Source organism: Myotis myotis, unplaced genomic scaffold, assembly GCF_014108235.1.
Source record: "Myotis myotis isolate mMyoMyo1 unplaced genomic scaffold, mMyoMyo1.p scaffold_m19_p_1, whole genome shotgun sequence".
In the NCBI taxonomy this organism is placed as follows: Eukaryota; Metazoa; Chordata; class Mammalia; order Chiroptera; family Vespertilionidae; genus Myotis; species Myotis myotis.
Window position 1 is genome coordinate 121,647,214 of NW_023416313.1, and position 20,070 is coordinate 121,667,283.

At 36.8% G+C, this 20,070-nt stretch overlaps 1 protein-coding gene across 32 annotated transcripts in view; it reads left to right on the forward strand.

The window, feature by feature from the left end:
* Positions 1–20,070, forward strand: part of PARD3 (par-3 family cell polarity regulator) — an 814,705-nt gene that overhangs the window by 283,874 nt on the left and 510,761 nt on the right. For all 32 annotated transcript variants that reach the window (XM_036350442.1, XM_036350547.1, XM_036350474.1 and 29 more), the window contains one exon: positions 5,132–5,312. In XM_036350442.1, the coding sequence (XP_036206335.1) occupies positions 5,132–5,312 (181 nt within the window). The remainder of the gene's footprint in view (positions 1–5,131; positions 5,313–20,070) is intronic.

Consider the following 20,070-nt stretch of genomic DNA (forward strand, 5'->3'; position numbering starts at 1 on the left):
CAGTTGTTAAATACTCAGGCTGATTTTATTACTGTATATGGGAACTTCTGTGTATACATAGAAACACCTTTTCATTTTTTATAACTGCTAATGAGTTCTTTTCCCGCTTATGTTGCTTATTATAAGGTTGAATTGCCCAACTATTCATCCTACTTTGATATCTTCCTACCACTTAGATTTCTTACAGATTGTTTAATTAGTTCATTATATATGATACCACAACAGAACTCTGAACTCCTGTGTGTCTACATGTCTTTATGACCTTAGGAAGGCTTTCTTTTTTGTCTTATGAATTTATTGATAACTAGAGGCCCAGTGCATGGAATGTGCACTGGGGGGAGGGGATGTCCCTCGGTGTCTCCTGTGGGGATTGGGTTGAAACTGGTATCCAACATCCCATGCCGGGGGAGTGACTGTGGGAGAAGTTTGTGCCTGCACTCGCTAGCCATGAGCCCAGTGTCTGGTGCCTGTCAGTCAGCTGAGCAGCGCTCCTCCTGTGGGAGTGCACTGACCACCAGGTGGCAGCTCCTGTGTTGAGCATCTGCCCTCTGGCCGTCAGTGCGCGTCATAGCGACCAGTCGTTTGGTCATTCGGTTGCTTAGGTTTTTATATATATAGATAGGTTGATACAAATTGCATTTGTTCAAAATGACAAAACTGCCCTAACCGGTTTGGTTCAGTGGATAGAGCGTCGGCCTGTGGACTGAAGGGTCCCAGGTTTGATTCCGGTTGAGGGCATGTTACCTTGATTGCGGGCACAGCCCCAGTAGGGAGTGTGTAGGAGGCAGCTGATTGATGTTTCTCTCTCATCAATGTTTCTAACTCTATAAATATATTTTATTAAATATATAACTTTGATCTAATTATGAGGAAGCATCAGACCAATCCAAATTTGTAGACATTCTATAAAATAACTTATATCCTTTAAAACTATCAAGGTTATGAAAGTAAAAAAAAAAAAAAAAAAAAAAAAGACTCATGAACTTGTGTGAACTGGAGGAGACTGAGGAGAAATATGAACTGCATGCATAGTCTACAGCCCTCATTTGGACTTTGCCTCTTTTCCACTAATGTCCTCTTGTTTTTAGTCCTAGATCCACTCAGGGACCGCACGTTGCATGCAGTTCATATTTCTCCTCAGTCTCCTCCAGTTCACACAAGTTCATGAGTTTTTTTTTTTTTTTACTTTCATAACCTTGATAGTTTTAAAGGATATAAGTTATTTTATAGAATGTCTACAAATTTGGATTGGTCTGATGCTTCCTCATAATAAGATCAAAGTTATATATTTTTGGCAGGAATATTACCGATGTCCCGTTACACTTCTCAGTACATTTTATCAGAGTTTATATGATGTCTTATTACTGCTGATGCTAACTTTGGAAAGTGGTGCCTGTCATATTTCTCCACTGCAAAGAGACGATTTTTCATTTATATATATATATATAAAAGGGAGGGACCATGGGAGGTAGGGAGGGGGAGAAAGAGATAGAAACATCAATGATGAGAGAGAACCATTTATCAGCTGCCTCCTGCATGCCCCACACTGGGGATCGAGCAGCATATGCCCTGACTGGAAATCAAACCATGACCTTCTGGTTCATAGGTCAATGCTCAACCACTGAGCCATGCTGGCTGGGCCTATTTTTTATTTTGAATTAAAATATTTTATAGAGAGATACTTTGAGCTCTGCAAACATACTATTTCTCATTATATTCTCACCCATTAATTTTGGCATCCATTGGTAGATTTACCTGCAAAAGGTATTACTGTGGAGTTCCATCCTGTCAGTGGATAGAACTAAGAAATATATGTTTGTTTACCACACACCCATTAACATCCATTTATACTCATCTGTCGGTCTACATACCTATCTACCTACCTGTAAAAACCATGAGTTCATATTAATGCCTCCAGTTCTAATCTAAAGCACAGAGTGCATTTTCTTACATGTATCTTCTGTTTTGACAGTAAGAATTTGGCTCCCATTAACTTCATTATCCCAAACATTTTTCTTTCTCATTCGTTCCTGGTGTGTGTGTTTGTGTGTGTGTGTGTATGTGTGTGTGTGTGGTAGCGGTGGTGGTGGTAATAGTAGTGTGAGAATTTATAAACTATACACTTGTGAGAAATAAATTTCCTAACCAGAATACAGTATTTCTTGGGCAGTTCTTTTTGTCATTAGCCTCACATTAAACAGTGAAAAAGTTTTTCAAAGTCACTTAGTTTTTATCTTCCCTACTACCTTCAGTTGGTTGCATTTTTCATGGGTAACACATTTAGGTTTATTTGTGTTCCATTTTAGATTATCCTGCCCTGTGTTTGATTTCAATTATTTAATTGCCTTTTAGTATTTGGATTATTATTATGGTTCTAGGAGTTGCTTACAGAAGTATCACTGCACTAGTATCTCCATTATCAATCACATTCTCTCTCTGCCTCTCTCTCTTTCAACCTTATTTCTACTAACTCCCTGTAGGCAACAAATTTCTTTTATATCTTTCCTACATTTCTTTTTTTTTTAAATTAAATATTTATTGTTCAGATTATTACAGTTGTTCCCCTTTTTCCCCCCCATAGCTCCCCTCCACCTGGTTCCCACTCCACTCTCTGCCCTTAACACCCCCCCACCCTCCCGCCACTGTCCTCATCCATAGGTGTACGATTTTTGTCCAGTCTCTTCCCACACCCCCCACACCCCTTTGCCCCCAAGAATTGTCACACTCCCTTTCTATGCCCCGATTCTATTATATTCGCTAGCTTATTCTGTTCATCAGATTTTTTATTCACTTGATTTTTAGATTCACTTGTTGATAAATGTGTATTGTTCATAATTTTTATCTTTACCTTTTTCTTCTTCTTCCTCTTCTTAAAGAATACCTTTCAGCATTTCATATAATACTGGTTTGGTGGTGATGAACTCCTTTAGCTTTTTCTTCTCTGTGAAGCTCTTTATCTAACCTTCAATTCTGAATGATAGCTTTGCTGGGTAAAGTAATCTTGGTTGTAGGTTCTTGATATTCGTCACTTGGAATATTTCTTGCCACGCCCTTCTGGCCTGCATAGTTTCTGTTGAGAAATCAGCTGATAGTTGTATGGGTACTCCCTTGTAGGTAACTGACTGTCTTTCTCTTGCTGCTTTTGAGATTCTCTCTTTGTCTTTTGCTCTTGGCATTTTAATTATGATGTGTCTTGGTGTGGTCCTCTTTGGATTCCTTTTGTTTGGGATTCTCTGTGCTTCCTGGACTTGTAAGTCTATTTCTTTCACCAGGTAGCGGAAGGTTTCTGTCATTATTTCTTCAAATATGTTTTCAATATCTTTCTCTCTTCTTCTGGCACCCCCATAATTCGGATGTTGGTTTGCTTGAAGTTGTCCCAGAGGCTCCTTACACTATCTTGATATTTTTGGATTCTTTTTTCTTTTTGCTTTTCCAGTTGGGTGTTTTTTGCTTCTTCGTATTTCAAATCTTTGACCTGATTCTTGCGATCCTCTAATCTGCTGTTGGATCTCTGTATAATATTCGTTATTTCAGTCAGTGTATGCTTAATTTCTAGTTGGTCCTTTTTCATATCCTCGAGGGTCTCACTAGATATTTCGAGGGTCCCACTAAATTTATTGGCAGTTTCTAGAAAATTCTTGAAAAACCTTATTACCGTGGTTTTGAACTCTATATCCAGTAGTTTGCTTTGCTCCATTTCTGTCATTTGTGACCTGTTTCTTTGTCTCTGCATTTTTTATGCTTCCCTGTGTTGATAGAGTGGCTTTGTGTGTTAGGGGTCCTATAGGGCCAGTAGCTCAGCCTCTCAAATTACCTGAGGTGGACACTCTTGGTGCACCCTTTTGTGGGCTTTGTGCACAGTCTTTTTGTAGTTAAGCCTTGATTGTTGTTGGTATCACTGTGAGGAATTGACCTCCAGGTCAATCGGTTGTGAGAATCAGCTGTGTCTACAGTGGGAGAACTTCTGTGCTGGAGACACACTTATGGGGCAAGACTTGCTTCAGTGGGGCTTTGGTGCTCACTGAGTCTGCCCCCTGAGTGTGTCCCTTATGGATTTGAGGAGTTGTAATCTGGATGGTCCCACTCTGACCATTGGGTACACTGGCACTTGTATCTCTAAGGAGGTGCTAATTTAGCCTCTGCCTGAGGCTACCCAGCAGGAGCTACGGAGAGATCTGGAGATTCCTCTTCTTTGTTTTGGGGTTTGAAGGTTCCCAGATGAGGCCCACCTGTGAAGCAACACAAGCTGCTGTGGGGCCTTGGGCCTTCTTTTGGATGTTCTGGGTCTCTCTGACCCAGCTGCAGTTTGTTTGGTAATTTTAGATTGCAAAGGGCCAGGCCATTCATATGCAAAAGCCTCTGCACACAGCTTGGGTGGGGTGGCGTATCAGGGAATCAACAGGGTGGAGCAAACAGCTATGGCTGATCCTCAGCCCTGCCCTAAGAGGCCCGGGATCTCAGTGTCCCGAGGTAATCGCTGCAAGCACCTCTGAGAGAAAGCCTCCCTTGAGTTCCGCCCGATGCCAGACAGTCCAGTTTCTCCCCATATGAGTCTGAGTCCCCAGAGATTCGCCCGGAACTGGAGTTCAGAGTAGTCAGGAGCTTGTGACTCCCTCCTGATTGAAAAAGACAACTGTGTCCTCAGTTGCCAGCCCTTTCCTTGTGTGCCTCTGTACCTTTGCACTTTACTTCTGCTCCTTCTCTGAGCCTCAGTGTGCTTTTCTCTTTCCTTCTAGTTGTAGAATTTCCACCCAGTCAGCCTTCCTTTGGTTCTGGATGATGTCCGTTTTGTCTTTTAGTTGTATTTTTGAAGTGGTTGTGCGAGGCAGCAATTTTAGGTGTTTACCTATGCCGCCATCTTGGTTTCTCCCTCTCAATCTCTTTCCTATATTTCTATCTCCCTTAGCATTCTATGATATTAAAACATTTTTATTGTTTTTCCCCATAGAATTTTGGATATGAAATGTAGAAAGGAAAAAATTAAGGCATCAAAACTCAGAGAAAGATAAATTCTTGAAGTTTTGCTTCCTAACACAGAACATTGCTGGTTGCATAAATATCAGTACTGTTTCTCTGTCAGAGTAATTGAAATGCCTTTGTGTATAATTTCCCCTTCACCTTTTGTTTCTAGCTGGTAGCAGTGTTTGATGAACAGGATCCACATCATGGAGGTGATGGCACCAGTGCTAGCTCCACAGGCACCCAGAGTCCAGAGTTATTTGGCAGTGAGCTTGGCACCAACAATGTTTCAGCCTTTCAGCCTTATCAAGCAACAAGTGAAATTGAGGTCACACCTTCAGTCCTTCGTGCAAGTAAGCGAAAGTTCATTCTTTAATGCACATTTTATCTCAATTTATAGGGATGCCAACTTTTATTATCCAACCATGATGCTGTGAATGGTATTTTATCATCTGTTTTTATAAAAATTGATTAAGTTTAGAATCAGGACAAATGTATTTTGAGAAAGAGATAGGCAAGGTTCTTTACATTTTATAGATTGGGCTTACTTTACTTGGTACCGGTAGACTTTTAATTGCTCACTAAATGTATATATATAAAAGTCTAATATGCTAAGTGTCTGACCCTTTAGTTGACCACTCAACCAGTCACTATGATGCACACTGACCACCAAAAGGCAGATGCTCCAACAGTAGGTCAGCTTCCTGCTGGGGTCCAGCCTATTGGGACTGGGCGAGAGGGGCCGGACACGCCCTGGAGCCAACCTCCCACGGTCCCTCCCAGGCCTCTAAAATACTTCTTCTAATTAATTTCTGTCAATGTGCATGCATTCATACATCGGGCCTCTAGTATTAGGAAAAGAGTTAATTTCCTGAATTTTTCTTTCCATATATTTCAAACAGAAATAATTAAAGGGCTTTACATTGAAATAAAATATAGTATGTTTGATTGCCATTCAACTTGGTTATAACCATTACTTGAATTTTATCTGTTGAACAGGAGGAGAGACCTCAAGGCCATAATTATCTTCAGGGATCTGGAAGAGATGCTATTAGAATGCCATCTCAAGGAAAGAAAATATAGGATAGAGAGAGTTTATATTAGGAATCCTAGGACCCAGAGTACTGTAGTTCCAGTATACTTGCTTGAAGAATTCTGTCAGCCATTCCTAGAATGTTACTCAGAAAAGTGAATTACCTTGCTGGAAATCATGTTTAGTTTCTGTAATTGTATAACGTTATAATTGAGCAGTTGTCAAGAGTAAGAAGGTTTATTTAAAGCAATTTAAAAGTTAAAAATCATTTATCTTTTAAGCACATCTATTTAGAAACATTTAAAATTTTTGAAGTAGAAAATTGTCTTGTGCTGTTTACTGATAGTCTTACATAGGTCTTCACAAATAGATAGCAAATAATATAATATCTATGACATGAAAAAATAATGTATAGAATAAAGTAGATAATATTTAGAATGTATAGTTTCTTCTTCTGAAATACATCCTGGAACCTGGCCGTGTAGCTCAGTTGATTAGATCCTTATTCTGAAGCTCCAAGTATGTGGGTTCCATTTTGGGTCAAGGCACATATAAGAATCAACCAGTGAATGTATAAATAAGTGGAACAACAAATTGAGGTTCCACTCTCCCTCCTTCCATCTCTCTCTCTCTCTCTCTCTCTCTCTCTCTCTCTCTCTCTCTCTCTCTCTTTCTCATATTGATAATAAAAAATGCATTCTTCTACTTTTTGTGTTCATAGCAGTCTATAGTATTTTACCAGTTTACATCTAGATGTTCATAAACTGCTTCTGCTTCTACTACCCCTTGAAAGTATATGTGAGGACAACAAGAAAGAAAATCAATTTAACAGTTAAATCTGATGATGCATCAGAAACCACAGGAATAGTGTGTCATATAGAGATATAGAGAATTGAGAAGGTACACTTGCATGATGGGATATGTAAGTGATGCCCTAGTGATCATATATGGATGCAGGCCATTGTTAATCACTTTTTAAAATTGCTTTCCATCATCAGAACAAGAAACAATTATAAATTAGAGCTAGGTTCAATGAAAAATGTTTCCAAGGAAGCTCAGAGTGGGAACAGACATGATAGGTATTTTAATTGAACATTTCCTTATGTCCAGGAGATTTAAGTGCACAAATATATTTTGAAGTATTTTCTGGAAATAACATTTAATTATATTACTTGAATAATGCTATTTAAAAATTTTGTGTTGGATTTACTTGGGGCAAAATTTTTTAAAAGGTGAGGCTTATACTACGTATGGTATACAAGATAATATGTAAATAGTATACAGGTTACTTTATTTTCTTTCCTGTTTTTAAAAACATGTTTTTATTGATTTTAGAGAGGAAGGGAGAGGGAGAGAGAAACATCGATAAGAGAGAAATATCAACATCTATTGACTGCCTCCTGCACTCCCCCTGCTAGGGATTGAGCCTCCATCGTGGGCATGTGCCCTGACCAGGAATTGAACCAGAACCTTTTGATGCATGGGGTGATACTTAACCACGTAGCCATACCATTTGGGCATTCTGTTATTACTAGAGGCCCAATGCACGAAATTTGTGCAAGAGTAGGCCTTCCTGTCGGCATTGGCTTCCCTTTGGCACCCGGGACCCGGGCTTCCCTTGCAGCCCCAACTTCGTCAGGAAGGATGTCTGGTCTAATTAGCATATTACACTTTTATTATTATAGATATACCAGATCATTAAGTCTTTGCTTTAATCCTTATCTGCTTAGAATAAGCATGTGTATAAAGTAGATTGCGTTTAAGTTAAATAAAAATTAATTATACATATTGTACCTGATGTTTAGAATATAATGGTTGTATGTAATTACATTCTAATGTATATTATTAAATACAGAGTTTTTTTGTTACTGTTATAGGTTTTTACTCATGTATTTTATAAAACAAGATGCACCTTTAATTTAGCTATACCTTATAGTGTTGTAGGAATGGTAAATCCTACCTTTATGTTAAGAAGAATTTGAATGGCATGCTTCCCATCAATTTTAATTTTTTGACTTCTCTGGACTCAACAGAAATTCTAAAACACTACCACCCACATTTGACTTCTCTATGTGTTAAAATTTAAATGCTATTTTCAACACAAAATATTTATTTTACTTTATTTTTATTTTACTTTAATTTTATTGTGGAAAGTGAGTTATATTTGAAGTTTATGTGCTGTCTTGCAGCCACTAGAGGGAAGATATACAAGTCTTATTTTCATACTTAGATTTTAATATGCTAAAGTTATTTATATGTTGTGGCCTTAGCAGGTATTAGGTTAGTGCATGTTAAGCATTTTGTAACTATAAGGTTTGGTGACTATGTAAAAATTACTCAATCCATTGGAGTCATCAGTCCTGTAAGAAGATTTTTTATACTATATTCATAATACTTATTCAAAAATAAAACAAGAGTTTATGCTGTCCAGACATTGTGTTAGGTGATGAGTCCAGAGTTGAGTTAAAATAAGGCATTGATCTTGTCATCAAGGGGTTTATGTTTAGTAGTCTTCCTGATTTACAGATTTGAAAATAAAGAAGCCAAAAATACATCATAGAGCTTTGCTCAATTGAGGAATAATCACCTCTAGTTGGGACATGGTTAATAAAGGGTTTTAGATAAGTAAACTTCGAATTTTTGTCTTGAAGAAGTAAAGTGACAACTTTCCCAAGGTTTATATAAATGAATTTACCCAGTCCCTTTGCTCTATAAAGAACCAATGGAAACTGAGAAAGAAATTCAATTTTTTTTTCTCAATAAAGAGAGGATATTAAGTGTTGGTATTAAGATAAAACCTAGGATCTTGTCACTAATTTTTCCTTGAGCTTTCTTAAAGTAGAGACAAAGTTAGTTAAATCAGTAGCTCTCAACTGGAAGTGATATTTTTCTCCAGGGACTTTTGATAGTGCCTGCAAGTATTTTTGGTTGTCCCAGCTGGGGAAATTAGGGGATGCTATTCTTAGCTGATTAAGAACAAGGATACTGTTACATTCTACAAGGCACAGGAAGTCCTCCACATCAAACTATTCAGCTCAAAGTGTCAATAGGGCTGGGGTGGAAAAATCTTGAACCAAGGAGTCATTGTCCTTAAGGTCAAAATAGCAGTTACCTAAGAGAAGCTAAAATTGAAACTTGAGAAAAATTTTCTTGAGCCCAATGTCCTGAATAATACCCTTAACCATTGATTCTCAACCTTCCTAATGCCATGACCCTTTACTACAGTTCCTCATGTTGTGGTGACCCCAACCATAAAATTATTTTCGTTGCTACGTCATAACTGTAATTTTGCTACTGTTATGAATTGTAATGTAAATATCTGATATGCAGGATGTATTTTCATTGTTTGAGACCCACAGGTTGAGAACCGCTGCCTTAAACTGAAGGGAAAAGAAATAATGACTAGCTAATAACAATATTGCTCATAGTATTTAGCCAAAAGACCATACTACCCACAAACAGGGTAGTATTACACTAAAATAGTAGTATAAGTATAATACAACAAAAATATAAATTTTCCTAAGCATAAGGTGCTTTAAAAATTGAGAAAGTAAATAAAATCGATGCATGAAATAGTACTTATATAAAAGCTTCTGATGTTGAAGAAATAAAATAAAATTTTAACATTAACCTATTTTATATAAAAAATAAGTACCTATGGGGAAGGGAAGGGATAGGATAGAGGAAATGGGATAGAAGCTAGACTTTTATTGGAATCACATCTTAATTTTCATAATTATAAGACCACCATATTTTAATTTTTAAAATAAAATTCTTAATAACAATATAAATAAATAACTTAATTATTAAAATAAAAAAATGATATGTCACAACCAACATAACTTGATAGCTGAATTAAATTGATGGCTTAATCATCCAAGAGTAACTACAGGATATCCCCAAAAATGTATACACACTTTTTTCTCATAGCCCAATTGATGTTTTTTTCTTTTCATATTAAACCATTGGAATTAATAATTATTCAAAATGTGTTACATTTTTTTGGAGCACCCTATATTTTGAATAACTAGAAGACATAATAATTTGAACAACCAAGGGGACATAGAATAAAAGAACTGCCAATCAAACAAGAACCCTAAAATTGTAGTTGGTAATGTTGGTATTGTTAATCTTAGAATGTCAGAAGGATTTTGTGAGATGAGACAAATAGGAATTATAATAATATTCTAATTTTTTTATACCTCTTGCCATTGAGGACCCAGGATACTTCGTATAGAAGAAAAGGAATACAGATATATGTTTGAGGAGAATAAATGGAAATCTATAAGGCTCAGTTTGAATAGGACATATCATAATGAATCATGGTACATTTTATTTCATACATACACACACATGCACACACCACAGAAAGACAAGGAAGGAAGAAAGAAGGGGAAATCCTTTATGTGTTCACTGAAAAGATCTTGAATCAATGACTAACCCAACAACCAAACATTTCTAATATCTAGACCAGGGGTGGGCAAACTTTTTGACTTGAGGGCCACAATGGGTTCTTAAACTGGACCGGAGGGCCGGAACAAAAGCGTGGATGGAGTGTTTGTGTGAACTAATATAAATTCAAAGTAAACATCATTACATAAAAGGGTACGGTCTTTTTTTTTTTTTTTTTTTTAGTTTTATTCATTTCAAACGGGCCGGATCCGGCCCGTGGTCCGTAGTTTGCCCACGGCTGATCTAGACTGAGCTCTGGAAATAGCATTTTCCATTAAAAAGGATCAGAGCTTCTTGGAGAGAAGGTTGAATTCAGGTCTCGCAGGAAATATATGAGATTGTTCTGGATTACCTGTCACTAGAGGCCTGGTGCACAAATTTGTGCACCAGTGGGGTGGGTCCCTCTGTCTGGCCTGTAGGATCGGGCCGAAACCAGCTGTCCAACACTTCCCGAGGGGTCCCAGATTGCGATAGGGCATGATCGGGGCTGGGGAGAGATGTGGGAAGTTGGCCAGCTGGGGGAGGGCTCCAGTGCGTGACCAGCCAGTCTAGCTCAGTCCCAATCAGCTGGACCCCAGCAGCAAGCTAACTTATTGGTCGGAGTGTCTGCCCCTTGGTGGTCAGTGCGCATCATAGTGACCAGTTGTTCTGCTGTTTGTTCGATTTTCATATTAGGGTTTTATTATATAGGCTTTTATTATAAAAGGCTAATATGCAAATTGACCAAACGGTGGCACGACCAGTCATTATGATGTGCACTGACCACCAGGGGGCAGACGCTCAATGTGGAAGTTGCCTCCTGGTCGTCAGTGCACTCCCACAGGGAGAGCTCCGCTCAGCCAGAAGCCCTGAGCTGGGCTCACGGGTGGCGAGCGTAGCGGCGGTGGCTTGAGCCTAAGCCATCAGTTGGACATCCTCTGAGGGCTCCCGGATTGTATGAGGGTGCAGGCCAGGTTGAGGGACTCCCCCTAGCCCTTCAAATGCACAAGTTTCGTGCACCGGGCCTCTAGTTAGAAAATAAATAAGCTAGGAAGTATTACTAGAGTTACCTATTGGGCCCTGTAGTCAAGTTGAGGCTTTCACTAGACTAAGAGGGACAATTGGAACATCAATAAAGATAGTAACAGCAGAAAGTTCATGCATTCATAATGATAGTAAATTAGTAAGTAATGTAAAGGATGCTAGTGAACCTTTTATTATTTGGAAAACATAAAATCAGCATCTATGGTGCATTTCCTTTATCAATGGTATTACTGACTAACCAAATGGTAGATGAGAAGAGGTTTCTTTTTATAGAATCTTATGGGACAGGGGTCCTGGCCCTAAGCAGGTCTGCCTAGGGTAGTGTATGGATTCTTAACTTCATGAAAGAAAGATTTTACCATAATAGTCCAGGTGACTATGCTGGGGACAGTAAAACAAGGAGGGGCCTCTAGTTGTTAATAAAGATTTTTGTTTGTTTGTTTTAGGAAACACATAGATATAAAACACTTCTTTAACACTTTGAAAATTTATTCTTTGTCCTTCTTGAATTTTTTTTCATTTTACATAATTCAGAATTTTAACCTAATATATTTTTAAGCTTGAATGTATTTTATTGGCCATCTTTTCATATTTGTATAAAACAAAGAATACACATTACAATTTTTAACTCTTAAATTTTCTATATAATGTTAATGTACTGTGTGATCATTATTAGTGTATAAATGATCAAAATTGCATAAGTATACAATTTAAAATTTTTGCTTATTAATATGGGAATAAATGAAGAGCATTCAAATGAGAACTACTTGTTATTCAGAGATTTCCATGGCAAGGGAACCAGCCACTATTACTTGCATTTGGCAGAGGCTCAAAGGCAGGCAGAGGAATGGGAAAGGTATTGGGAGAAAAAGAGAAGGGGGTGGGGGTAGGTTTCAGGTGTGCCCTGACTGGAACCTGTAAGTGGGCCTTCTAGAAGTGGGGTATTTTTTGTGATTGGTTAAGGGTGCATTTTTCAGGTTGTTCCTAATTTAGAAGGGTAAAAAATTAGGGAAGTTGTCAGTTATAAATAAGGTCCTGGCTATTTTCAGCTGATTATTACAGGGCTATTGTTTGGCTTTCTGAGCTGATTGCTGCAGATAATAGTATTCTAACACCCTGAACTGGTTACTGTAGGTAGCAGGCTGGCTTCCTGGGCTGGTTTCTCCAGATTGTGGGTAGATTTCCGTCTTTTACATAGATTGGACATTGTCCATTTTTATATTCAGTCTGATAAATTATAAAAATGGTTTTTATCATAAATGTATCTCTTTAAGATGGCATTGTTTCCTCTATTAGTACCCTCATCCAGTGAAAAATATTAAATATTTGTAGATTAAGAAATCATTATCTGAGAAATCTTTTTTATAGAAATAAATAGAAGGGAGTAGATGGAGTTTTGTTATAACTTTATTGCCTAATTCTTCTAACTCCTGCCAAGGAGGGAATGCCAAGTATCAGTTACTCTTCATCACAAATTATTTTTATTGATGTATCAGAGAACAGACAACCAATTGCCTAATGTCGAAAGGACTGGCAAAAGGATTTGTTACTCTGAGTCATTTATTTTCTCAACTGTATCAAAATGTCCCTTTGTTTGGCATCCTGGAAGATTTTATGTGCTGTTGTACATTGCATCAATTCTAAGATGCAGGTTAGATAATGCTTATTTCTTTATCTTGTAATTTTTAATGTTTTTTTTAATTATTTTAATTTTGTGAAGTAGAAGGATGTGCCTAGATCTTCACAGACCCCTCCTCCCTTCATACTATCAATAATAAAAAGTACATCTCATATGACTTTACATATTTCAATATTTTATTTTTTTCTGCCCTATGCTAAATTTAATACTTTTTAATATACCCTAAAATTACTGTATTTGTATGATGTGAGAAAAAATTAAAACAATTCTTTTTAACTTTCAAAGTTCATTTTTTTTCCTTCTGATTTTAAGAGAAAATAAAACATTTGGACCTTTTTTTAAAAAAACATATTTTCTTTTATTTCAGGAGGAAGGGAGAGGGAGAGATAGAAACATCAATAATGAGAGAGAATCATTGATTGGCTGCCTCCTGCACGCGCCGCCCCCCCCCCCCCCCCCCCCCCACTGGGGACCAAGCCTGCAACCCAGACTTGGAATCGAACTGTTGACCTCCGGTTCATAGATCGATGCTCAACCACTGAGCAACACTGGAAAACATTTGAACCTTTAAAAGTACTATTGGCCTTAGCACTGTGTCTCATCTGCCTCATGAATATGTTAGCATAGGGCTGCTGACAATGGAGAACTGGGTAGGAAGAACCAGCATTTTATCTGACCCCTTAGTTTGCAGGCAAGTAGAGCCATTTTAGGGAATGATGCATATGGAAGGTGAAGCTTTTGACATCAAACCCGTAAACTTCCATGTTCCCCCATGCGTTATGGAAAGTCTTTGCCTCATCCCAGGCATAATCATATTTAAATTTAAAGCTAATTGGTTACCAAATAACCTACATAAATGTTATTGTGTTCAACCAGACTTTTGATAAGTTTGAGTGGGAGTACATTCGACTTTAGGCTTTTTTAATATGAGTTTACTTTGCAGTCACTCCTTTCAAGGATAGTAGTAAAGAGTATTCATAGTTCAGAAAGAGTACTATAGATGTCACAGCAGTCTGAACATTTGGACAAGATTAGTAATCTTTCCAGCCTCAATTCTTTAATCTCTTAAGTACCTACCTCATAATTATTGTGAATAGTAAATGAGATGTTTAGTGTACTGATACATTGCCTGACACATAAGCACTAGATTAATAGAAGGTTGTAGAATGGTGAGGATGATAATATCTCTTGAATGAGCCACTTCGTATTATTTGAAAGGGTTGGGAAGTCACAGAAACCAAACAACTAGAATATGTATTCTTTTTTTAATCCTCAACCAAGGATATTCCCTCATTAATTTTTACAGAGAGTGGAAGGGAGGGAATTGGGGAGAGAGATGGGGAGAGAGAGGAAAAAGAGAAACATTGATGTGAGAGACACATTGGTTGCCTCCTTCACATTCCCTGACCAAGGCTGGAGATCTAACTTGCAAGTCAGGTACATGCCCTTGACCAGTAGTCTGATGGCCAGCGTTCTAACCACTGAGCATTCCAGCCAGGGCAGAACATGTATTCTTGAATAGGACATACTGCTCATCTTAGGTAGGTGGCTTGTAGTACTTTCATGCAGAGTCGAATGGACCCGTTTTTCTTTTAATCTCACAATTCTGTGTTATACATTTAACTGTCTCCAATTTCAATGTTCACAAATCCAGACTTATAGAGAAACCTAATGTGCTCAGGGCACACATATCCTATGAAATCATTGAGTCCAAGTTCAGTGAATGTTTTTTTCGCTCATTTTTTTTCTTTTTTAATTATCAAGGTCTTTTTATAGAGGTCAGATAGTTCCGGCTAACCTTGCCTTAGAATGGTGGCTGGATTTGTTTTAACTCAGAATGCTGATTTTTTTTTTTTTTTTTTAAATGTATGCGCTGGAAGATCCAGGCTGCAGACTCAAGATTCATTTGGAAGTGGCATATGCCCTTAGTGATGGTAAAATTTCTGGAAATAGTATTGCTATAAATTTTTTGACTAATGTTCTGATTTATTGTGGGTTTTTTTTTTTTTACTGTCTTTTTACATTTTAAAACTCTCTAAGCTATGTTAATATTCCAGTTACTTTTTATCCATTATGAGCTAAATTTTTCTGAAATGGTGCTACTTAATTAATTCATAAGATTTACTAGCCTCCTAACTTTTAGAACGTAAAAAGATATCAATAATTGTTATAGAAGGATTGTGTTATAAAGTGAGCACTCTTTCCCTTCATCTCTTAATTTTTTTTCTTACCCAAGAATATGGAGATTGATTTTGTCTTGCTAGCATATCCAAGATCTGTGGTTTAGAGATCTCTCTTCTTAACATTTACTGGTATTAGAATAATATATTCTGGATTTGATTGAAATATATATTGAAAATAGAACTAATATTCCTATTGTGTTTCCTTTTAACTCGTGAAGTGGAGCATGGCATACAAATGATATTCTCAGTATTTCAAATAATTACCTTCTTACTGTGCAAGTTCTTTTCAGCATATAAAACTCATCCAGTTTTGTTATAGATGCAATCTGATTATTACATGTTGACAGGGTCATATATCTATTAATTGGATTGGAGATGGGATACAAAATTGCTGTAATTATTGTAATTTTCTAGCTAATTGCAAGGTTGGTGGTGAATATTTTACTACTGCAAAATGAAAAACAGTATTCCATCAGAAGTTGTGTTATGGGGGTTTAGACATTTTGTTTTATATTGTTGGTGCTTGTTGCCCACAGGTATCTCTCTCTCTTCTGTGTGAGTGAGTGAGTGAGTGAGTGTGTGTGTGTATCAGTCTGCCTCTGAATGTCATAGTGCTCATTTTCAGGGATCAGTAGAAGCAGGCAAAGACAGATAGCAGAGAGGTACTCTCAGCTACCTTTTTGTCCTGTTTCCACCTTACCTCTATTGTTTATTTATAAATTGGAGTACTCTCCTTTCAGAACTATAGTAAAGGTTAGATGGGTCAGATCCAATTGGAAGAGTAATTCTCTTATCTGCTCTCTTGTCACCTCTGCCCTACTTAGAAAAACTCCCTCAATTGAACATTTTTAAATTAAATTCAGATTGTTTGTGTTTGCAATAAAAATTAAGTGAATTATTGGTCAGGCCACTTAGTATTGTTGCATGGAGCTTGTTTTGCATATTCTCCCTCTCTTGTATTTTTTCCTTTATTTAAGCTAAGCTAGCTTTCAGAGTTGGAAGCCCAGTTGACATTTTAAAAATAATGATACCATCTCTTAAAACTGAATGAGAAAGAATCAGGAAACCTGAATAAGCCAGTAGAAAACAACTGATGAAATAGAAGCAATAAAAACAAAAAACAAAACAACTCCCGGCAAACAAAAGCCCGAGTCTGGTTAGCTTCACAGGGGAGTTTTACCAAATATTCAAAGAAGAACTATCACCTATACTTCTCAAACTATTCCAAAAATTCCAAGTGGAAGGAACACTTCCAAGCTCTTTTTATGAGGCCAGCATTACTCTAATTCCAAAACTAGATACAGACAGTACAAAGAAAGAGAATTACAGGCCAATATCTCTGATGAACATAGATGCTAATATCCTCAAAAGAATATTAGAAAATTGGATCCAGCAATATATTAAAAAGATCATACATCATGAACAAGTGAGATTCATTCCAGGGATGCAAGACTGGCACAATATTTGCAAATCAATAAACATGATACATCACATAAACAAATTGAATGACAAAAATCACATAATCATATCAACAGATGCAGAAAAAGCATTTGACAATATCTAACACCCATTTTTGATAAAAACTTTCAGCAAAGTGTGAATAGAGATACATATCTCAATATGATAAAGGCCATATATGACAAACCTACATGAACATCAGACTCAATGAGCAAAAACAAAACTCATTTTCCCTAAAAACAAATAGGACAGAATGTCCGCTTTCACCACTCTTATTCAACATAGTACTGGTAGTGGTAGCCACACTGATCAGATAAGAAGAAGAAATAAAAGGTATCTAAATTGGAAAGGAGGAAGTATAACTCTCATTTTTCACAGATGACATGATATTGTCATCATGGTAGAGTCTTTAGAAAACCCTAAAGACTCTACCAAACAACAACTAGACTTAATAAGTGAATTTGGCAATGTATCAGGATACAAAATCAACACCCAAAAATCAATGGCTTTTTTATACACCAATAATGAATTCTCAGAAAGAGAAACTAAACAAACACTCCTATTTACCATTGCAACAAAAAGATTAAGATACTTAGGAATAAACTTAATCAAGGAGGCAATAGACCTGTACTCAGAAAACCACAGGTCGTTGAAAAAAGAGATAGAAGAAGATACAAAGAAGTGGAAGAAAATATACTGTGTTCATGGATTGGTAGAATCAAAATCATTAAGATGTTCATACTACCCAAAGCAATCTACAGAGCCAATGCGATTCCCTATTGAAATACAAACAGCATATTTCACAGAGCTAGAATAAATACTCCAAAAATTTATATGGAACCAAAAAAGACCCCAAATAACTGCAGCAATCTTGACAGAGAAAAACAAAGTTGGAGGAATCACAATACCAGATTTCAAGTTATACTATAAAACCACTGTAATGAAAACAGCCTAGTACTGGCACAAGAAAAGGCATATAGATCAAAGGAACAGAAGAGAGACCTCAGAAATTGGCCCAAGCCATTATGCTCAACTAATATTTGACAAAGGAGGCAAGAGCATACAACGAAGTCAAGACAGTCTCTTCAATAAATGGTGTTGGTCAAATTGGACAGATACATGCAAAATAATGAAACCAGACCACCAACTTACACCATACACAAGAATAAACTCAAAATATATGAGACTTAAATGTAAATCGGGAAACCATAAAAATTCTAGAAGAAACCATAGGCTGCAAAATCTCAGACATATCTCGTATCTGTATGTTTATGGGTACATCTCCTAGGGCAAAGAAAACTAAGGAGAAAATAAACAGATGGGATTACATCAAAATAAAAAAGCTTCTGCACAGCAAAAGAAACCATCAACAAAATGAAAGGGGAGTCCACTGTATGGGAGAACATATTTGTCAATGATATATCTGATAAAGGGTTATTATCCAAAATATATAAGGACTCATACAACTTAACAAAAGGAAGATAAAACAATCCAATAAAAAAATGACAAAGGACCTATAGGCACTTTTCCAAAGTAGACATACAGTTGGCCAAGAGACATGAAAAACTGCTCAAAGTCACTGATCATCAGAGAGATGCAATGAGGTATCACCTCACACCTGTCAGAATGACTACCATCAACAGATAACAAATGGCAAGTGCTGGCGAGTATATGGAGAAAAGGGAATCCTAGTACACTACTGGTAGGAATGCAGACTGGTGCCACCATTATGGAAAAACAGTATGGAGTTTCCTCAAAAAATTAAGTATGGAACTGCCATTTGACCCAAAGATCCCACTTCTAGGAATATATCCTAAGAAATCTGAAGCACTGGTGGTCTCTGAGGTAAGATGCACAATTTTTGAAGTGTGTTAAAGAATATTAGAACTTTGCATTCATCTTTATTTTATTATCTCATTTTAAGATTTACAATTTTTTGTATGAGTTGAATAATATTTGTTAGTATAATTGAGCATGTATTTAACTGATAAATGATAAATAAATGAATAAATAAATAAAACTGCTATTCTGTTGCATGCTCAAAAAGTTTTTGCTAAGAGGCCTATATTAACAGGCAGGGTGTGGGGCTACTAGACCCATCATCTGCTGGTCTCTCTGCATCCTCTCTTGGCGCCACTCTTCAGTCTGTTCTGCTGTGAAGCAAGAATGATCGTTGAAAATCCATATATCTTCCTTCTACTCCCAGTGCTTAAAAACTTTCAATATCTTCCCATTATTTTTTAATACAGCTAAGAATATTAGTGTGTTTGTTAAGGTATGCAAGACCTGTCTTGTGTCTGTCTTCTCAGCATCCACTTTTTCTATCCTATAACTAGCTCCCTTGGATGAATTTCTTGGATGGGCTTCAGGCCTGCCTAGCTCTAAGAACCCTGTTTTCCCTTGTGTTTGTTAGCTTATTCTCTGTCTTCATTACCTACATAGCTAACCTTGACTTATTCCTTGGGATAAGTAACCATTTCTAAGGAAAGCCTTTCCTGATAGTGCTCATACATTTTGGTGATACCTGGAGAAGAGGGAATTTGTCTGGGTCTCTAGATCTGCTGGGGTACTGGTAAATGTTAAATAGCTAAAAACCAGAAAAGACTTGGTTTGTAGCATTTGCCCATTTCCTTGGTGTAAATACTCTCACAGTGGCCAGTTTCAAGTTATCAATGTCATATCACTGAATACAGTTGGTAAGAGATATATCCTGGCACACCATTATATGGTATTTGTACAGTACAGATGCAATAGATGCATCATGAGCATAAATACTAATAAAATGTAGTAAAATAATTGGGAAGTGAATTGTTTTGAGTATTACCTTTTTTGAAGTATAATTTGTTTAATTGTAAGTTTATATAATTTAATTTTAATGACTATTTAACAACCCATTCTTAAAAATTTCTGAATTCTTTTATTATTTTTATTTTTTATTTATTTATTAAATATATTTTCACTGTTGATATTACAGGTATTTTCCATTCCTCCCCCAACTCCTGAAATCTTAATCTGTTTTTGTGAGATAGTATGAGCCAGCTTTAGAAATCCCCTGTGTGTAAACAAGTCACATTTTTTGAATTGATTAAAAACAGTGGAATGAATCAAATATGATAGGAAGTTACTACAGAAAATTCCAAATTGTGAGGTACCTGGATCAATTTTAAAACAAAGCAATTGAGGAAAGAGATAATTTTAAAGGTAGATTGATCTATAGGTTATCAACATTTAGACACTGACTGTTGTGGGAAAGGCGGTAAGGGAAGAAAATGTTCAAACAGTTTTGACTATAATTTTATTTAGACTGTGTATAATCTCCCTCC